Genomic DNA, 20965 nt, shown 5'->3' with positions numbered 1-20965 from the left:
AGATATATTATACATTTATTCACTATAAGAATCGATAAGAGATTGGTATCCTGTCATTTTAACATAATAAATGTCATTTTTATAACTAAGAAGAAACATATTTGTTTACAACAAATTGATCTGAAGATATTAAGTTAGTAACCACTTGTACAGCTTTGTTCTGCACGCATTCCAAAAGGATTTCGGTACTCATGGCGTATTAGTGTTGTAGATAGACAAACAAAAGTACTGCAAAAAATGCTTCTTGATTTTTCCACGTTTACTAAACATATAATATCCCAGTTTACCAAGCATATTATCTACAGCTTTACAATTAATAATTAGTGTTAGTTAATTTACAGTTTTACATTAAAAAATGAACACTGTTCATAAAAACCTAAATTAACAAGAAATCGCTCTGAGGAGTTTTGATGTGAATTGAGTGAATTGAAGATATTAAAAAAGATTAAAATATCATTTAATAATGCAACAGCTGAAAATTAGAGAAAAAACGATGACAATGTATCCGAGGGAATTACTTCTGAGGGGTTACTAATAGGATGAAGTAAATTTGAAGAAATAAATAACTTATGAGCGTTTTATTTTAACAGTCCCTATATTGTTTGATGATGGAGTATTTCATATATTAACATTAATGAAAACCAGGAAGGTAAATGCCCTAGTTACGAACTTATTGACGCTACGATGTTGAAGCATCTCCCAAAAAAGTGTTACCGATCATCTTATTATCTTCAATGCTTTTCTAAGATTGGCCTTCTACCGAAGCCAGTGGAAAATAGCCCAAGTAATAATGATACTGAAACCAGACAAACCAGCTCAAGATGTGACATCATACAAGTCTTCAATCTCCTTCCGGTAGTTGGAAAACTACAGGAAAAAGTCATACTAAATAGAATGCGAGAACATCTAACAGAGATAATACCAACTCACCTGTTTGGCTTCAAAGAGGACGGGGGTGAGCAATGAGGCTCTAGCAATGAGTTAACTGACATCATTGTTAGAGCACTGGAAGACATATTGTAGAAACAATATTGTAGTGCAACCTTCCTTGATATTAGCCAAACATTCGATCAGGTAATAATAGTAATCAACTACTCTACAAAATAAAAAAAACGTTACCACACTCTCTTAAAAAGAGATTCTACGAAGTAAAATATAATTCTTACACATTTCAAATGTACGAAATTAAGTCAGGAGTATCAAAAAGCAGCATACTGGGTTGTTTTATATGTAATGTTCATAGTAGATATACCCATTCATGCTTATACCACTACAGAGACGTATGCAGATGGTACCCCAATCCTTTCAACACATGAGAATTACTACTCCGCATCCGGAAGGTTCTAACTACATCTGACTATGATCGAAGCACGGCTCGAGCAGTGACGTATTAAAGCTGATTATACACTATTTTTACATACAGTTTTAATTAATACAGATGAGTTGATCAAGTAACCTTCACACTCAAGGAAAAACCGATAAATACTTGCATCATGATCGATCTCGCACTTGGCGCAAGCATATATGGATCAAAAAGGATCGAAAGGGACTTCAAGCTTCGAAGCATGTACATGTCACAGTTGTTAGGCGGTAATAAAATGGCCATCTATAAAGTTATACTGTAATATACATGTGTGATATACAGATATGGGGTACAATCTGTCACTGTAACATCGAAATATTAGAAAGGTTTTAAAATAAAATGATGAGAACTATGTTTAATATTCCACCATATATGAACAATAAATATGTGTACCTAGATTTGAATCTGCAAACACGCAGAACTATCAGTCCAGACTAGACCAACACATTAACTAATTAATTTCTGAATTGCTTGGCGTGGGCGAAGAAACCAGATCTAGCATCAGGATTCACAGACAGAAGATGAGGATGGCATAAATAGGTGCACAACTCAGTTAAAGATGTATGTACCGATGAAAATCTGACACCATATTAGAGTATGGGTGATTGTAGCTCGGTGAATGGAGGTAGGATGAAATAAAACGGTGATGGTTACGTGTTATGTGACCGTTATTTATTGATGTTATAAACATATATAAATAAAAATAGATAAAAGGTGGAGCATCGCAGTGTTACCTGAAGACGCTTGGGCAGTCGATGGTGGCACGTCTGAACTGACTCATGGTTAGTAACTGAATGATACAAAGTACCCTTCAATGATATCCGAGATTAACTTCTCGGGGTTGCTAGATTTTCGTTATCGTTTACTGCCCGGCGTTTACTGGTTTACGGTTTAGGTCATTCTCTTTGTAGGTTATTCTAAGATGTAAAATTCGACATGCCTCAAGGTCGCTACAAGATTAGTATTTCAAGGAAACATATTGCTAATTTGTAGGCTATATGAAAAAATTAAAACAATGAATTATTAGTCAGTTTTATAACTTTAGGTATTTTAATGATTACTTTGGCCGTTGTTGTAGTTCATATATTGATGTTTTGTTTTCTTTCAGGCCTACGAGTTATCGACACTGACGGGTACCCAAGTAATGCTTCTTGTCGCCTCGGAGACCGGCCACGTGTACACGTTTGCCACCAGGAAGCTGCAGCCCATGATCACGTCGGAGGCGGGCAAGGCGCTGATCCAGACCTGCCTGAACTCGCCCGATCCCCCAGCGGGAGCGGCCGGCGGCGACCAACGGATGTCGGCCACGGGTTTCGAGGAGACGGAGCTCACCTACAATATCTCTGACGAGGATTCAAAAGTAAGACAGATGGTTTACGGATCCCATTCCCATCCCCACTCCCTGGCCAGCCAGGGGCACTACTCTCACCTGGAGCAGAGCCACCTGGGGCTGGGGGGATCGCCGCAGCACGCCGGTTACTCGCAGGCGTGTCCCAGCCCGCTACCGCCGCCCCATCAGGGTTACGGCCATCCCCAGCATCCCCATGCTCACATGCACTCTCACGCCCCCCGGTAGGGGGCGCTAGGGTGTTGCGATCGCCGTCCCTGTTTGTTTGGGATCGGCTGTGAGTGTCATTCATTTTTTATATTGGCGTTCGTTGACGTCCAGTTTTCATAACGGCATGGCTGAATGGTTAATATTATTAGGTAGTCGCGCCAAATTTATGAAATAATAGCAACAGTTACTTGTCAACATTTTCACAAGATTCTATATGAAATAAGACTTTACGTTATGAAATAACTTAGATTAGAAAACAATTTTAAAATTTCAACGAATGTTGATGTTAATATCCGTAATCTCTTAAAAATTGGACGTGTCGGAAATTTTATAAAGGAATAAAAGTATACAAATAATAAATATAGAGTGGCCCGTCAAAATATAGTACAAATTTCAAAGGTTTTGTGTAACCATTAAAATATAGCCGACAAGCGTATAATCTTCCTGAACTAATTGATTAAATATACTGAAAAAATTAGCAATATTTTTTTGTGAACACGAGCTTTTTCTTTTTAACGTTAAATAATTTTTTTAAAAAAACTTATTTTACATATTGTTTTGGTGGTCAGTATCCACACGTTATGTTTTAATTAAAATAATTTAAATATAATTAAATTAAATATATTTAATTATAAGACATACTTAATATTTTACTGCTCATACTTTATGTATTTTTACCTTATTTTATGATTTATTTGTATTAAAATAAAACAATTAATAAATCATTTAGAAGTATGACAATCAAATAATTGTCAATAAATAATTTATTTAAATTCTCCATAATTTGTATTTAAGAAAAAAATGAATGGATCTGTTTTTATTCGCTTAATTTTTTTTTGTTATACTAATAGAAAAAAGAACTTTATAGACGTATCATGAATAAATGTCAGACGATATAATTTCCTATCTTTTTTTAATTTATCATTAGAATCTTGTAAATTATTTATCCAGTTGATTAGTCGTAATTGAATTTTAAATGTGAAATACATATCACATTGTCTTAGTTTTTAATATAATATTACATATTTTGTTCAGTAATTTTTTAAAATGTTATCAAATTCATTTCATTATTCGTGTTTTTAACAAAATATAGAAAGATAATAAAATAAAATTCATAGAGTTAATTATACATTAGGTTAGAAATAACTTAGTTGGTAAAAACATAAGAAAGTTGACTTTTGGTGCCGCGGGTAAACGATTTGGCTGCCAGTTTCGTCGATAATATACGTTAATTCGAACACTAGGCAAGTTACTAAAAACCCCAAAAAGTTATCATAACTAAAATCCATGTAGATACATGAAGTAGAGAAGCAAAATTATTTAAATTAATTCTAAAAGTTAATCAAAGCATATTGCTAGCATATTAATCAAAGTTACGACAAACTATTTAGTTTCTAAATTAATTGGAAGAATGCATCTTATTCTCTTTTTGACAAAAATGTATTTCACCAGACAATTTGGAGACTGTATTATCATTCATTGTATTATTCTGTCATTATTTTATCACCTTTGCCACCTACATTTATAATTTAAATCAGCATAATTCTTTTTACAATTTTGTTCAAAATATTTTTGATATTATAACATTTAAATAAAAGAAAATGGGTTTAACATAATCATAAAAACAATATTTTCATCAACATAATCATTTCAAAAGTAGTCTTTGTTTTGTGTAATTTTAATATAAGAGGCGGTTTATGAAAAATAAAAATCCCTTAGTGAATTTAATTTAGATTGCAAACCAAATTATTCATTAAAGATCAGTAACATGTTAGTTATACTATTAATCCCACTGAAGAATGTTAAAAAAATATTTTAAAAAACCCCAAGCATCACACGGACGACCGATTTTTACATAATTCTTTTGCCATCTATCTTTCTCAATTGAAAATCTATACATAATTAAGATCTATATTTAATATGTATGTTTAATTAGTTGTTGTTCTAACTAAATTATCCATGTTTGGCGAGCAGTCGTCAGCCGCTTATTCGTGTAGGTGGTGCTCGAATCGACACGGTTGGAGCACTGATAGTGACATTAAATATGAAATGTTAATCGGATCGTTCATTTCGTTTGAAACTGATCGGAAGGCGATTAAATAAGGGCCGTGTCACCTTGAGGGTGGAGGGGGAGGTTGTGGCTTTGCGCTATAATAAAGCCCCGGTTTGGGCGCTTTTATCTTACGCTCTCTCACTCTGTTTCTCGTCCTGCTCGTGTCCTGTCGGCCGCTCGTTAATAACCTGACGCAGGTTAAGTTGGCAGCCATGTTTTAATTAAACGCTTTACATTTAATTGCCGCTTTTTTTCAATCCGTCATAAAAGCCATTCCCACGCCACCAACTGACTCACTTGGGCGGTTTTTCCTTCTGATCATCGTCGGTTTTCTTTCGTTTTCCATCTGTTATCGTTTTAGATAGGATAGCTCCAATTATAATTTGCGAAATATACTACGTCGAGAATATATAGTGATGAGATTGTTTAAGTTGAATTGAATGATCATGAAAATGGTGTAGGTGCCATTGTTTTTTGTTCTAATATCCTGTGTAAATTATTTCAAATATATTCTTGTTTTTTTTAGATATTTGATGTTATAAATCTTTGTTTCCTTCGTTTTTTTGAAATTCTTTATGTACTTTCCGATTATTCAAGCCGCTTTATATGATTACAATAATTCAGCAATATAATTATTTGGAACTGTTTCTTGAATTCATTGATTGTCCAATACTTGTTCATACAACTGTTCCTTTTCAATGCTGTTTTGTATAGAATTTCCATAAATATTTTCAATTCTTCATTTACTTATTGATTGATTGAAATTTTAATTTTTTTATTTCTTTTTATTTTTTTAACTAACTATTTGTGTGAGTTTATCTGAACTGGGCCTAAAGTTTAACGTGGGCGTTAATCCCAGAAGACATTCGGTCTTACCTAGCCTGGTTACTGGCGTCACTGGGATCATTTTCCTTGTAGGATGGTACACTCTTTCCCAGAACAATCACAAATTTTAAACAGTCACAAACAAATTTACGGCCATGCCCCAGCAGGATTCGAACCCGGGGCTATCGCAACAGTAGGAGGACCGCCTTTACCACTGCGTCACCAAGCCGGCTATCTTAATTTTTATTATAACTATAATTATATGTCTAATTTGACACTGATATCTTGCTTCAGCTTAGTTTGGCGAAAAGAAAAACCTGGCTTGGTAAAATGAAGACACTAAAACAAGTGGCACCTGCTTGTCCACACATTGAGCATATCGGAAATTAGTCGTCGTTGATTTCACGGCCGCTTGCCCATAAGCGAATCCAGATCAAAGCCCGAAAAGGCCTAATTGACTCACCCCTCTCGTCGAGAGCGTTCGTCCACTCCATTGAAGACGAGAGAACTTTCGTTCTTGCTCCGTTTTTTTCTCTTCCTTTGAACGTTTTCGTCGTTTCATTTGTTTAATTGCCTCGAGACAGCGGAGGGAGAGAAGATTCGTATCCTGCTTCTCAGGTTTCGGTTTCGCTTACGCTTACCATCTAAGTCTGATTTCCTGCCACATATGTAAACCGAATTAAATTAATAACTAGTCAACACACAATTTATTCTATATATATATATATATATATATATACATGAAGATTATATCGTCCAAAGCTGAGGAATGGCGTATTTGTTGATTCACATATTTAGACAATCTTTTAACATTTTTCTTGTTACATGTTGCTTCATACTTGGGTGTTCTCGTCAATACGTTTATCTTAAATCAAGGAAACCATTCAAAATAAAAAATTGTTGTAAATTGTTCATAAACGCTTACATTTAAAAACATTTAAAAAAGAGACGAAAAGCAACACATAATCTGATTCGTTCCCGTGGAGGTCAATAGTAATGTGCTAAAATAATTGGTCTAGATTAGTAGTGTTATTTGTTATCTGCCAAGCGAAAACTATTTCCATTTGTTTTCATTTCAAATTGTTTTTATTAAAGTTGTTATTGCTAAACTTGTGGGTGGAAAAATAACATAAATATATAGGAAATTGTCATACATTTTTAGATGCTCATGTTATATGTTGCAATACTATTGAAAACGTATTTATTATACACCTATTTTCACTTAAAATTCTCGTAATTTTCATTTTGTACAATAGTTTTAATTCTAACTATACTTATTCATATATCAGGCCATAATAACTTTATTTAAATATAGGAATGTTTTATTTTTCAGTAATCTCCAAAACTTGTTTAACTGTATAATAATTTTTCTTTGTTTTTTTTTGTGTTATAAGCTTGTTTATATATTCATCAATACCCCTCCCAATTGTTTTTGTAATTATTTTTGGACCACTATTAGATTTACTTCCAAATATTTCCTAGTTTGGCATAATTTTTTTAAAACTAGTTAATAGATTTATTTTTTGTGTCCGTATATTTTAAATTTTGCCGAAAATTTCAGAAGAAATGTTCCAAAATCATAAATAAAAATATTTGCTATTTATCTTTGGAGAATTTCCACTTGTTCCTTGCTAATATCCATTGATATTTTCTCAATACTATTATATGTTTAACACAAATAAGTGAAGGTAGATATAGAATAAGTGATAGATATTAACATTATTGTCAGTGTCATTCATTCTTGAAACAATAAATTTACGCACACATGAGTTATGATTAATCCAATTAATAATTTAAGTATTCCTGTGAGCGTATATCGATTTAAAACTGCATGAATCAATCAATTACTATTAAAAGCCAACATAAACCTCGCGACTTGAATATTAACAGTGTTTTTGTGAAAATCGCTTAACTCTCAAGATTCCCACCACCTCGATACTTGAATTATACATTTTTTAATTAATAGTTCAGATAATACTTATTTTATTATCAATCTGTACTCTTAATGTAAATCTCAATGTTAAAAAGAAGCCTAACATAATTTAACTAAAATTTTATGTTTTGTCACAATCTGCATATATTGTTTTTTTAATTTTGTTTTTGGGTTAGTATATTAATGTTCATTTAAACCCAATTGGTCAGTACTACCAACTTGCATTATTTTACCACCTTTAATTTAATATACATTGGATAATATAATGTTTATTAGAGATATTAAAGATTCATGAAAAATTTCTATTGCCACCAAGTACTGACGATTTATCTCAATCCCGTTAAGGATTGAAGCATATAAAAGTAATTTACAATATGTTTTTAAAACATTTATACCGCAATGATAGTGAGAAGTGTAGATAGTAAAGTAAAGCATTTTCATATCAAGCATCTTCAATAGAAGACTGGATAAACCAAACAGCAATTAGTTTCATTGACGTAAACTATGGAAAAATACTTCCTATTTATGTTCAATTTTCATTCTTTGTCACTGTTTTAATTAAAATTTTAGTTTATAAGATACGGATTGCAATTAAACCCCAGAAGTTTCCAATGATGTCAAGTGTGAACCATGCATATCATCTCCAGTTCCATTCAAAAATTTTATTCCATATATAAAACTATATTCTATATCTATAATCAGTTATAGACTATACATTTGACCATACATTTTCCATTATATAAATGGCGAACGAATATATAATATTAATCTCCATTGTCTTTATTAAATGTATTTTTTTAAATAGTTTCATTTAAAATTACAGCACTTAAATATTTTATTATATCATACATTTTAAACGTTTTATAACATTAACAAAGATGGATTTACTGATGAGTCCGATAGTTTCGCGTGCCCATTTAGATAAGCCACCATTTACAAAGGTTCGCTCCTAATTCGATTGATTAATTTACAACTTTACGCGACCGAGTGCTTTTGCAGCAGGTCACTTCACGGTCCATCGGTCTCACGACCGGCTCTTTTTAAGTCCACCGCCCAATACCAACCATCAGTTCTACTAAAATAGATGAGAAATTATATATAGGCGCATATTAGTTGAATTTATTATGAATACGTGCCAATAACAGTATGAATGAATGTATTACCTTCAATATTTGTGAAGTACAGTGGTTTTCGATACATTCAGTGTTTATTTTGACTAATTATTCTTGCTTAATAAGTAATATAATTTTCTACAACTTCGATTGAAATAGATTTTTCCGTAAAGTTAAAAAACAAATTAAATAAAAGCTGTCCTATTAGTATTGAAATTTTTTTAAACGTGTGTTCCTAACAATGACTAATATTCTGTTTATAAATTGCTTTTAATGTTGCAATGTTTAATTTTTCAAATTTTATTTATCTTTTCATTGCCAATTTTACTGAGTTGTATATCCTCTACGTACAAGACTCATGCATATTTTATTATTAAGATAGTCAAGAGTTTTAAGATATTATTAGCCTATTTAGCGTTATAATATAGTATTTGGTCTACATATTAAAAATTGGTCTGCTATTTTATAATTTCTAGAATATGGAAAATTGTTAAAGTAATTGTTTAATTTGTATGAACACTTCTAAATTTTAACAGCAGCTGGTAGTTTTTGCTTAATAGATAAAAAAGTTAGGAGAATAAATAAATGACAATAAACTGTAGAGTGGAATATCGGATGATTTTTGCGGACTAAATTTGCAATTCACGAATGTATTTTGAGAAACTTTATTGAAAACATTTTAAGAAGAAAGAATATTTTCATTACGGTTATTAGTTTCTTTTTTTGAACCTTGATTTTCCTGTTCTAGATACTAATAAATTGTACTAGTTCCTGTCCAATGGAATAAATAAGATGCCAAAAAGTAAATTATATTAATTCACATATAGTTCTACATGTATACAAAACATTGCGTTACCATTGTTAAGATTGATCATGACAGTTCATTACATCAAAATAACATCAGCTTTTTGATTTTGAATATATCTATTTTTGTTATTAATATTTGGTTTAAAAACAAGGTCAATTATGGAATTACAGAAAATTTATTAGCTAGAGCTTTTGAAATTAAATTAATGATGAAAATTATTGATACATTTCTAAGAAATTTAAGAATAATTCATAGTTCAATAACCTTTTGTTTCTAAAATAACTTGGGACCGACATCAGAAGAATGTAACATATAGCGACATATTACCTGATTTTATTACATGTAAATTATGACTTAATCGATGCCAGGAATACGATGAACAGTTAAAACAGAAGTTTTAAACGATTATGTGTCGCTCCATTCATGCCCAATTTTGTGTAAAACCTGATGATATCTCGAAATATGCGCGGTGATCGTCAGCCCAACCAAAAATGGACAAAAAATACGACGATATATCGCATTAATACTAGATCGCCTACTGGCACTAGACGCGACCTAGCCGTTGGCGCTTTCCTAATAAATATTCATCAGGAATCTAAAACGAGTATATTACCAACAAATTTTCAGGATGATTTATTGAGAAAACCAGAATTAGATAATTCATACTTAAAGCTTATATTTTCATTAAATTACATTTGTGTTCAATCTAATTCAGGAATAATTAGCGTACTTAATGGAGTACCCTGAAGATCCGCGACATCCTCTTCTTATAAGAAAACCTTGAAATAATATAGTGCAATTGGTTAATGCTGTTTTATATTCTAAAAAAAATGTTGTTGTAACTCGGTATTGTTTTATAATATTGGATTATAAATACCAGTCTGAGGATTTTGGAATTGAAAATAATACATTTATAAGATACGGAGTTAAACCTGATATTTAGGGAATTCGAAATAAACAACCAAATAAGGAACACTGAAGATTTAAACCTATATTCAGGTCAACAGAAATAGTGAATATGGAGACAATTCTGGTTTAAAATGATACAGTTTAAGTTGCTTATAAAAAAGTATTACTCTAATCATAACCAAAAGCAAATATCAACTGAATATGACCCATAAATATATGGGTTTTAGTTGAGTCAACTTTTTTGGGCTAATTTGATAATTATATCATTATTTAAAATAAATAACCAAGCATTTTAGTAACAAAAAGCTTATTTTAACTATACGCTTACTATTATTTATTAAGGTGTTAATTTAGAGCTATTGTTATGGTATACTGAGGAACAACTTATAATATTTTTCTGACGTTTCCCCGATTGAATGTTCATCATCAAGCAGCTATTGTCTGGCGATTGTCGGAAATAAAGGGTGACGCGTGTGACCTCCAATATGTCACCGTGGCCATCGAATTGCGTGTTTGCCGTTGACGATGAGCCGTCGATAAATAATACTCAATAACTGGCCATTATACCGCGAGCGAGATGGTCTTATCGTCCCGATCCATGTACGGGTGCCCGTTCTAAAAATCGATGCAAATGCACAGTTAGGCGAATTGCTTATTCCGATCTCTATCGAAGTCCGTGCCGCTGGCTCATTGACATTACTTCCTTTCCGTCCCGGCCGGATATACGAACGCATTGACGCCAATCAAACGGTTTCCCAAAAGGTAAATTGGAGACGGTCGCTGCTTTGCACCGATGTCCACCGGCGAAAGCCAAGAGATTTTCATGTCCACCAATTCGTTATATCTCATAAGTTTAGCTCATATTTATTATATCACATATCAATTAATAATATGTGCACCATGTAATCGAATAAAGTGTTCAATAGAATTCAGCCCAGAAAACATTTCACAAGACCTGAAAATTTTACAACAAAATCAACAAAATTATTAGTATTTGGAAATAAATGAACTAACCATAAACACCCTTGTGTTACATAGGAATAAGAAACAACTAGGTTTACATGAAATTTTATTTAATAATATTTATAATGACCACAAAATATAAAATCATTCTCAATCGAATATTACAAAGACATAGCTGGTTCAAATACTACTGGAGACACTTTTTTGCAGGCTGTACTATAAACTTTGCCTAGAAATAATCATCTCAATTGCCATGGTAACGCGGCTACAGAACATGGATTATCATGTCTTAGGAATCCATATGGTTGTTTGAGATATATTGTCATTTTTTATTATTCCCTTTTGTGACATGGCTATTTTGATTTACGCTTTTGTATATCTTCAACGATGTTTGTTTTGTTTTTGTCTTAATTAATTATGTAATAGTAAATAAAGTAATAAATCCGATAAGTTGCAGTAAATAAAATAAAAATTAATTAACTAATACTTAAACATAACTTCCAAAGGGTTTAAACTTTTGGAGATGGCATGTTAATCCTAAAAATACATTTCATGATGTTTCACTAGTATTATCATAAAATGATTTCATGCCAATCGATGCATGATGAGATCATATAAATCTATTTCCCTGGCGAAAAATTTTACCCATCTTTGGTTTCATAATATCTAATCTTTTCATAAAACTTATTCAAATATATCGTGTTCTTAGCTGAAAGTATGGGGTTGTATAGTGTGTGTTGCCCAGTTACCTGAAAAATCGGCTCTCCTTATATTCTAATTCTACTTCTAGTTTTTTAAATATGAGTATAGGATATGTGTAATTTTTTATATATTTCTAGGCTCCTCACATTAAATAAAATTTTATCCTGTATGATGTAAACCTACAATTTGTACATTTCGTTTTCTAACATTTTTCACATAATTTATCCGCTCAGTACTTTGATTCGGATTCGGATTTATTTCAAATAAGAAACTAGGCTTCAGTTAAATTTTAAGTAACATAACATAATATTTAAAGTAACAATAATTCAGAATAGACCTGAAGGTCAAAATGATAATACTGCTCCATAGCTGGTAAGAAAATGTCAAATCTACCGGGTGTTCGGGAATTCTCTTTACAAGGGAACATACAAACTCAGTTTACCCAGACATTCATAAAAGATATCTTAATTTCATATAAACCTCTCCTTAAGAAACTGATACTAAGGATGCGGTTCACTGAGTTTCAAGGAAATTCATCAGCATTTAGTAAAACCTGATATTGATAAAACTAAAAGAATTATTTCATATGGAATCTTATCGAAAGAATTAAAATAAACTTGCTTAAAGTACCCTTCAAAACAAATCCAACCTCACGTATTTTAAGTTATTAAAAAACTAGGATATTTTAGGTTTTCTTTTTTAGACTTTTAGGTTTTAACTAATAGATAATATTTTTTAATCGGTTTTACGTTATTTAGTATATTAAATAATTTAGTGTTCGAGGTTTATAAGTGTTTTCGCTACCATCATCTTGACCATTCAGCCAGAATGCGAACGGAAAACGTCATTTTGAATCGAGGGTTTTCAGAAAATCCTGCGCATTGTTCCAGAAGCAATCGTATTTTTGGGACACGTCTCTTGTTGGTTTTTCGAACGTTTGATAATAAAAAAATAATAAAAAATTAACTGCAAACCTGTAAGCAAAGTGACCGTGGTTTTCGTTTAGAACCAAAGCCCACGACGGCGTAGGCAGTGGGCTTGTGGGACATAGTTGGGACAAGCTTATGACTTCATTTATCATTTTTAATAACCATATTTGGTCAGCGGATACGAACCTACCTAAACAGGTAAAATTTTCTTGAAAACTACTGTTCCGTTTTTAACAGTTAAACAATTCGTCAGCTGATTGTTGAATTAAATAGTTAAAAACGCGATAACATCAACCATCGCATGCATTATTAATCCATCTTTTAAACACGTTCGATGGTTTTTGCTAAATTATTCATTATTTCTTTCGGTATCGACACTAGCTGTCACGGATATTCCATTTATTACTTCACTGTTCACACCATTTCTTGCAAGAACATAGTTAATAATTTATCCTAGCCAGAAAATACATACTGTTAATGTACGATGTACAGATAGGTCTTTTAATGACGTTTAGGTTAGGTTCTGTATCATCCAACCGTTTGGTTAGTGGTCTAAATTTTCGGAAAAACCAACAACAGATATAGTCTTTTTTTTATTAATATGAGTTGTATAAAAAAGGACAAAATATAGCTGTTATAATAGAAAATATTTTAAGTGTATATACTGTATTTTTAGTGATAATAATGAATCAAACTTTTTACGGTACACTGAAGTCTCGTGACCATGGCCATTTTGAACTGTGTGCCATCTGAATGGTATCGCGCTATACTTAATGATATATACAAATGTTCTATTGATAATGATAATAATTAATAATTATTAGAAGTAATGTTTTTTTTCTCAATCTTATGGTACAATTGGGCCTTGATCGCCCACTTGATCGCTGTAAGTTATGGTCTAGTCTGTTTTACTTAGTAGTAAGTAGGGTCCTTGTTCAAAGTGGTCGGTTACTTAAACTTTGGGAGAAATCCGAGATTCATGTGTATCATAAAAACGTAACATGTATATAGTCACATATAGATTAATAACAATTAAAAATATTTTTATATATATTTGTCATGTCAATATTTATGTTCTGTTATTTATTTTAGATTATTTGTTTTTTTTTACATATTTTTTTCTCTTTTTCTTTGACCAAAAATGCAGCAAACGTGACGGGACGGGGAGGAGTGTCGTCTTCTCCGCCCGTCCCCTAGACTAAGAGTATGTATTTTGTTTTTATTTTTAATTTTCCCTCTATTTTGTGAGTGTTTTTTTTATATTTTTGACAAAGGAGTATCAATAAATGTGCGTACATTCCAAATGTGATATATAGCTTATTTATTATTGTTGTTTTCATATTTATTGGGAAGGCTTAACTTGGTTATGTGTTGGGGTTACTACTGAATATGACAGCTACTCTAAATTCTCAAAAAAAAAATCGAAAAATTTTAATTTTCGTCAATAAAATTACTTGACAGGGTTGTCATTTTTATTATTCATCATCAAAATATAAGAAATATCTAACATAGTATGGTGCGCATTCAAAAAGTGACAAAAATTAAAGTATTCATATTAAAATTGATCTAGTCCAGATTGTCATCTTAATTAATCTACGGCAGTCTTAACACAGCAATGTTTTAATGAAATCCTCTCTTCATATTTGTTATCTAAACACAATAAATATAATAAAAGTTACATTTAAAGAAATTTAATGAAAAGTGTTCATATAAAAAATCACTGAGATATGATCTTTATCATAAATTGTCATATTTTTAGAATACTTAGAGAACAAAAGTGATTTTATTCAGAAAGTTCCTAAAGACTGAAATTAAAAAAAAACAGATTAACTTGTTTTGTTTGCATTGTTGCCATTTTATTACAATTTTACTATTTTTTGCAATATTGAATGTGGGGGTAATATTGAATTGAAAATGGGGTTTAGAACCAAAGAAAAATAAGAAATTAAAACTATTATTGTGAAATATTATATATATATATATGCGTATAATATAAATAATATGTGTGCAAGGAGCAAGGTATTAAAGGGCATTCAATAAAATAATTCATACTATATTACAGTGTTGCCAGTTTTATTATTTATCACCTAAGCGCAGAAAAAAATCTCGAACAAAAACAAAATAAAAATGAAGAAAACATATATTTATACGATTCCATCTACCACAAATTAAAGCTACGTCTCAGCCTATGCATTTCTCTAGCCTAACAGTAATCAATTACGAAATCCTACTTACAACTATGGCACAAAGGAACACTTACACCCTAATCTTAATTTGTTCTAGTTACATATAATCATATTCATAGTAACCTAAATTCTAAAAGGTCTGTCAACGGTCGGCCCGACCAATATCCGGGGGGAATATCTGAAACGAAAAAAAAATCGATTTAATCAATTGATTTATCAGTGTGTTGTTTCGTTCTAATGCAACGTCGCTTTTAATTGATTTTTTATCGATTAATTGATTTTTTGTCGAGAATGGGACCCCACACATACCCACAGTTAACGCCTTCCATCGTTTCGCATTGTTTGTGATCATTTTTTATTGGGATGTATATGAAATGTGTAAAAGTAAAGAAGTTCTACAAGATCTTTACGAACTTGTTTATTTATTTTTATTTAAGTTTAATGTAGTTATATTGTAAAAATTATTATATTTGTTGGCGGGGAACTTGACTGAGTTCTCCACATACACCAGCGTATACACATACACACACAAACATAAACATTGATTATACAAAAAAAAGATTATCATTTAATAATAAATAGTTCTTTATTTGTTTTTAATATTTTCTTAATTGATTTTCAACGCCTACCGAGATGCAAATTGTTGTGTGGGTTATCATCAGACCGAATCGAATTGTTGCTAAATACAGTCAGAATATGCGTAACTATTACCTTCTTAGGTTACCGATCGTTTTTTGTTAAATACGTTTTTAATTTGAACTGTTATGTTACGTGGGATCACCCTCAGTATTTTTTTTGATCACTCGAAATCATCAGCTGACCAAACTGAACCTGCTTGAAAGGTGGAGGTCGTTGAAGGTTATTGCTTTAGATTTGTCCACGAATATATATTCTATCTTAAGTTTGTGTAGCCAACAGCTTTGGGGAACTTTATATTTTAAATTAGATTCGATATTTAATATCTATGGGTTATTATATTAGTTGGCTAGCATGTTCCCTCTTGTCATTATTTATCACTTCATTGGGTTATATTTCATCGAATGAGTATCTTATATTGAGCATATTATATATTCATCGACATGATCTAATCATAACTATCTGGTTAAATAGTCTTTTTACGTTATTTTGCTCTGGATTTGTTTCATAATCTTTTTTATTTATTGTTCTTTCGTGATAATTTCTGACAATTTCTTTTTAAATGTTGTTGAAATTTTTAACTGTCGTTTTTTAACAGTAATTTTTCGAATTATTCATAAATTTACTTTGTTCATTGGCATTGTCTATCAATATTTTCTTTGGTCTCATACTTATTTATACCTGGTTTTGGGAACAATATTTTTGCTGCTTTAAAATTTTAAATATATTTTTTGCTTTTCCCCGTTAATTGATTTTTTGTTATATTTCTATTTAATATTCCGATTCAGTGTACCGATAAGTTTTGTCGAATTGACCATCCTTGCATTTGGAATAGTAATTACTGATATTTTTGTTGTTTCGTTTACTAATACCATCATCATCATTATCAGATAAGTTTCAAGTAGGCAGTTTATTTGTTTTGTTTCTCTTCGACATTATCCAAATTTGGAAAAATCCGGTTGTTGATCGCTACTAAATTCGCGATAATTAAATATATGTATGTACATTTCGAACGATTAAATCAATTATCCTCCTATATAGGGAAAGGCATTTCTTGGAATAAGAATGCCCATCAACAATAGACTCGTTGAAATACCATTGAGACCACACAACAATTGTTAACTGAAAATCAGCAATATACAAGGAAAATATCCAATTAAATTTTATTGATTTGATGAGAGAGTAATTTGATTCTTCTGTAATATGGCTCTCAGTTGAGATCGATTTTAGTAAAAACAAGGTTAAAGTTATGTTTTTCATCATCCTTATTGTTAGTCCAAATTGTTAGTTTAGATCCATGATTAACAAAGCTGTTAAAGCGTCATCATTGTAAATTGGCTTACATTTCTAGCAAAGAGAGTTTCTAGTAAAATAGGTGAATTGAGTTTTAGATAATATTGTTATTGTTTAAATATAATGATTTCTACAACAATTGGCTAAATTTTGATATCTTCATTACTAGAAGCTGATATTTTTAATTATTTATTCATAATATTGATATGTTGTGTAATTATAGTGTTTAATTACTTTTGTACTGATCTGATTTAAGCTTAAACCCAGGATATCTACGCCTTTACAACTTTGTTAATCATGGATCCAAACTAACAATTTTTTTAAATTAAATTTATACAATTTTAACGTTATATATTCAATAAATTAATTGCGTTTTTTGTAAAGAAAAAACAAAAATACCTACGCCAACACTGATTTTTTTGTCGATCTCTACATGCATGTATATCGAATAGAATTAAAAGCAAATAATAATAAAAAATACAGTAAAAGCACACATTAAAAAGAAGCTGTATATAGTTACTCGCCCCTTACCTACCTGTCCACCAAACCGCTTCGACCTTCTTGACCCCGGTCGAGCCGCGGCAATATCGCGTCCTCTGTGACCGACTTCTTCGGCGGCCGCCTGCAGGAGGGGGCAGGGGGCCGCCCATAGCACCTGTTCCTTTCCGACGTCTCCCACGACCGTCGCGCGAACCCCCGCGTTTTCTCGTCACCACCCGATGTCGTTTGGGGGGTACTCGTTCAAATCGCCGATCCCCCAGGTGCCTGGGGGTCACCTGAGGGGTAATACGGACGTCGAAACGACCAGATGGATCGGCTACGGTGTCGATCTCCGTTACCCGATCGTCTGTAACAGAAAGAAATTGTTATGTAACTGGCATAGCGATTTTTTAAATTCAATTTGTAATAGTTTTTACATATGAATCAATAAAAACTTTATCTAAAATATTGTAACTATATAATTTTTTCATATTATTTGCTTTTTTTTTCTATCAAAAACTGTTATTTTCTATGATAATGTTGTTAATTGTAATTATTTTAAGTTATTTTTAGTTTTTAAGAGGGTGTATGCTCTTAAGATGTATCGATATGCATGTTGTAGACAAGCACACCTGTGTGTTTCTCCATCATTTTTTGCCAATTTTAATTAAAATTTGATAATTTGTTATACTGTTTCTGTTTAATTAGACGGAAAATAACCAGATGTGCTTGTGTTTTCTATTATATTATCAATATTTATTATATTTTTCTGGAATTCCTATTATAAGTTTAGTGTAGTTTTCTAAAAATAAATTTATCTGCAAAAGCATGCGCAAGACATCAAATGGAATATAAAGAAATTAAGGGATGATAATGAAGAAATATTAGGTACTTACCCCTGAGAGGACACCGAGCAGCAGGAGTCGACGATAGCACTGGCGAGCTGGACGGAACCACAGTCGTACCCAAGAACCAACTGCGCGGTATCGCGCAAGTTTCGTACCGGGCTGCTGACGGTACCGACGCGGTGTAGCGCTGCTGTCGCGGTACCCGCCCCTTAGGCAGTCTCATGCGCCGCCGCCGCCATATATGGCAGCGCTATTGTTGCAGGCTACCGGGCTTTCAGATGGCTAAATGAAAAAATACGGCACGCGTTCGCAGGATCATCGCATAAATTGCCCAGCAGGAATGTACACAGGGCGGCATCACGCGTTCTCTCTCTCTCCGCGATCGTCTTTGTGGTTCTTTCTTTTCCTTTGGGCTGCTTTTGTTTGTGGACCTTTTTTCCGCCTTTTCAATTTATTGTTACGTTTTGGTTTTTTTTAGATATATTTGTAATACGAGGTGTGACCTTTTGATACCAACTTCGGTTACTCTCCTTTCTGTTAAAGTAGAGATACTACGGCCGTACCGTGTTACAATATAGGTGAATTAATTAATGTATTGTGTATCAGTACCGGTCATATGTTTTTTATATAATGTTACAATTAAAGCAAGGTTATCTATTAATTGAGTGAGTGATGACTTGTTACAACGACTTACTAACTGCCGGTCGTTTCTATTAGATTGATTAGAAAGCGTATAACTGAATAGAAATCATGTATGAAACGAGCAACCAAGAAACCCTTTGTTTTAAAGAAGAAGAAGCAATCGCGGCACTAGGATTATATCAACCGAAAGGATGCGGGTTAGATGGAATAAGGTCGGCGAGACTCTACTAACGAATGTTATACCTGCTATAGAAAATTGAGTGGTTAGAGTAAATCTACCAACACATTAAAAAATTATCGAGGCTACGTAAAATCGCACTGTGATGAAGGGAGTTCTTCATGTAACTCGACAATCATAACAGGGGCTATCAACCCCGTCAATAATATACATTCCAACAAGAGACAAATTACCATGATTATTGAAATCACTAATATATGGCAAAATAATTGGGGGCCAAGTGACGACAAAACTGAAAATGATCAAGATCGTTGAGAACATAATTTAAATAGCTTAATATTTTGCTTACGCCAAGAAAAACGATAACTGTTTCATTATTGTTTGAGATTGTTTATAAAAATTATGCAAATAAGACTTCATGTTTCCCTCATAATTATTATTGTTCTTCAGGCATGTTGAGATGAATCCATTAAGCAGCATTAATTAGCTAGAGCAAGTGTAATAATTCAAGTAGTATCTCGGATTAGTAATACAGGAGAAGAAAGTGGCTGAAGTAAAAAAGGCGAATTGGCAAGGCTGCAGGAACTTTTGATTCTCTAAGATGACTGTGGTGGTGAGGAAATGTTACAATTAAGATTAAAATACAGCTCTTTTGAATGCTTTCCAATTTTTCTGTTTGGCTTCAAGACTTGAGATTGATACAAACTGCTTAAGGAAAATTTTCGGTGTTTCTCATCTCTCAGTTTAGGTAATCGTACGAATATAATTGGGAATGCTTTTGAAGAGAAGGAAATTTGTTCAGCCGTATTTCTAAGCGTGGCTCAAGCTTTTAATTAAAACCAAGTACGCAAATAAATTACGTAGGTAGGTGACCCGTATCCTACTTGGATCAATATTATATTTAGTGTAAATTAGTAGTGCCCCTGTATGAAGCAGTAACTATGGTTACATTTGCTGATGTTACACTACTTACTACAAGTACCAATATTAAGACAACAGATAGTGACAACACGCTCATGTGGAAAGAACATTTTAAAAAGAAATGAGCAGAACTTTGATAAGAACCAAGGTAGTTGCTTGGACGAGAATCCTAATTAACACTACACAATAAACTTTTATTATATAAACAAATCTAGAAGCCAGTGTGGAACTATGGGGTTGCACGAAGAAATCTAATGTTGTCCCATGGTATATTAGAAGGGAGCACACCCACAAAGATCTAAGGATACCAACAGTCAGCGAAGAAATTAAAAGGTTTGATAAAATGTATAAGAAAGATTCGGTCTTGGAACCAAAACTGTTTAAACTAATTTAGTTATTTGTGAAAGCTTTACCGTGTTTCAAAACTATGCGGAGTCCACCGGTGGCATTAGATCCATCATTTTAATTAAGTGTAGGTTCTATACTACCAGACTAGACTTTAAGGACAATATGAATGAAAAATTACGATAGTTGTAGGTAATAACTTGTTATAATATATGTGCCATGTACATTTTAAAAAAAGGTGTACAGTTAAAGAACAAATCCAAAGGAGCTTGAAAGAAGGC

The 20965-nt window shown here is 32.2% G+C and overlaps 2 protein-coding genes and 1 long non-coding RNA gene across 5 annotated transcripts in view; 1 reads left to right on the top strand and 2 right to left on the bottom strand.

The window, feature by feature from the left end:
- The window catches only part of bs (serum response factor blistered), a 120333-nt gene that overhangs the window by 38269 nt on the left and 61099 nt on the right, over positions 1–20965 (top strand). For both annotated transcript variants that reach the window (XM_076397354.1, XM_076397353.1), the window contains exon 2: positions 2472–2723. In XM_076397354.1, the coding sequence (XP_076253469.1) occupies positions 2472–2723 (252 nt within the window). The remainder of the gene's footprint in view (positions 1–2471; positions 2724–20965) is intronic.
- Positions 617–1090, bottom strand: LOC143191914 (uncharacterized). The gene is made up of 2 exons (XR_013004668.1): positions 931–1090; positions 617–867 (listed from the first exon to the last, which is right to left on the bottom strand). It is a non-coding gene; the product is annotated as an uncharacterized LOC143191914 (long non-coding RNA).
- LOC143191909 (uncharacterized) lies at positions 15282–18836 on the bottom strand. 2 transcript variants are annotated; one of them, XM_076397348.1, is made up of 3 exons: positions 18647–18836; positions 17802–18117; positions 15282–15519 (listed from the first exon to the last, which is right to left on the bottom strand). In XM_076397348.1, exons 1-3 carry the CDS (start codon positions 18819–18821, stop codon positions 15465–15467), a joined length of 546 nt encoding a protein of 181 aa, XP_076253463.1. In that variant the 5' UTR covers positions 18822–18836; the 3' UTR covers positions 15282–15464. The 2 variants fall into 2 exon arrangements, with proteins under 2 accessions (XP_076253463.1, XP_076253462.1); XM_076397347.1 differs by having other exon boundaries at positions 17806–18117.

This window comes from Rhynchophorus ferrugineus, unplaced genomic scaffold (assembly GCF_030347505.1).
Source record: "Rhynchophorus ferrugineus isolate W39M unplaced genomic scaffold, kcgeb_rfMv2 rfM2, whole genome shotgun sequence".
In the NCBI taxonomy this organism is placed as follows: Eukaryota; Metazoa; Arthropoda; class Insecta; order Coleoptera; family Curculionidae; genus Rhynchophorus; species Rhynchophorus ferrugineus.
Note: the sequence above shows the minus strand (reverse complement) of the source record. Positions and strands in the feature narration are given on the sequence as shown.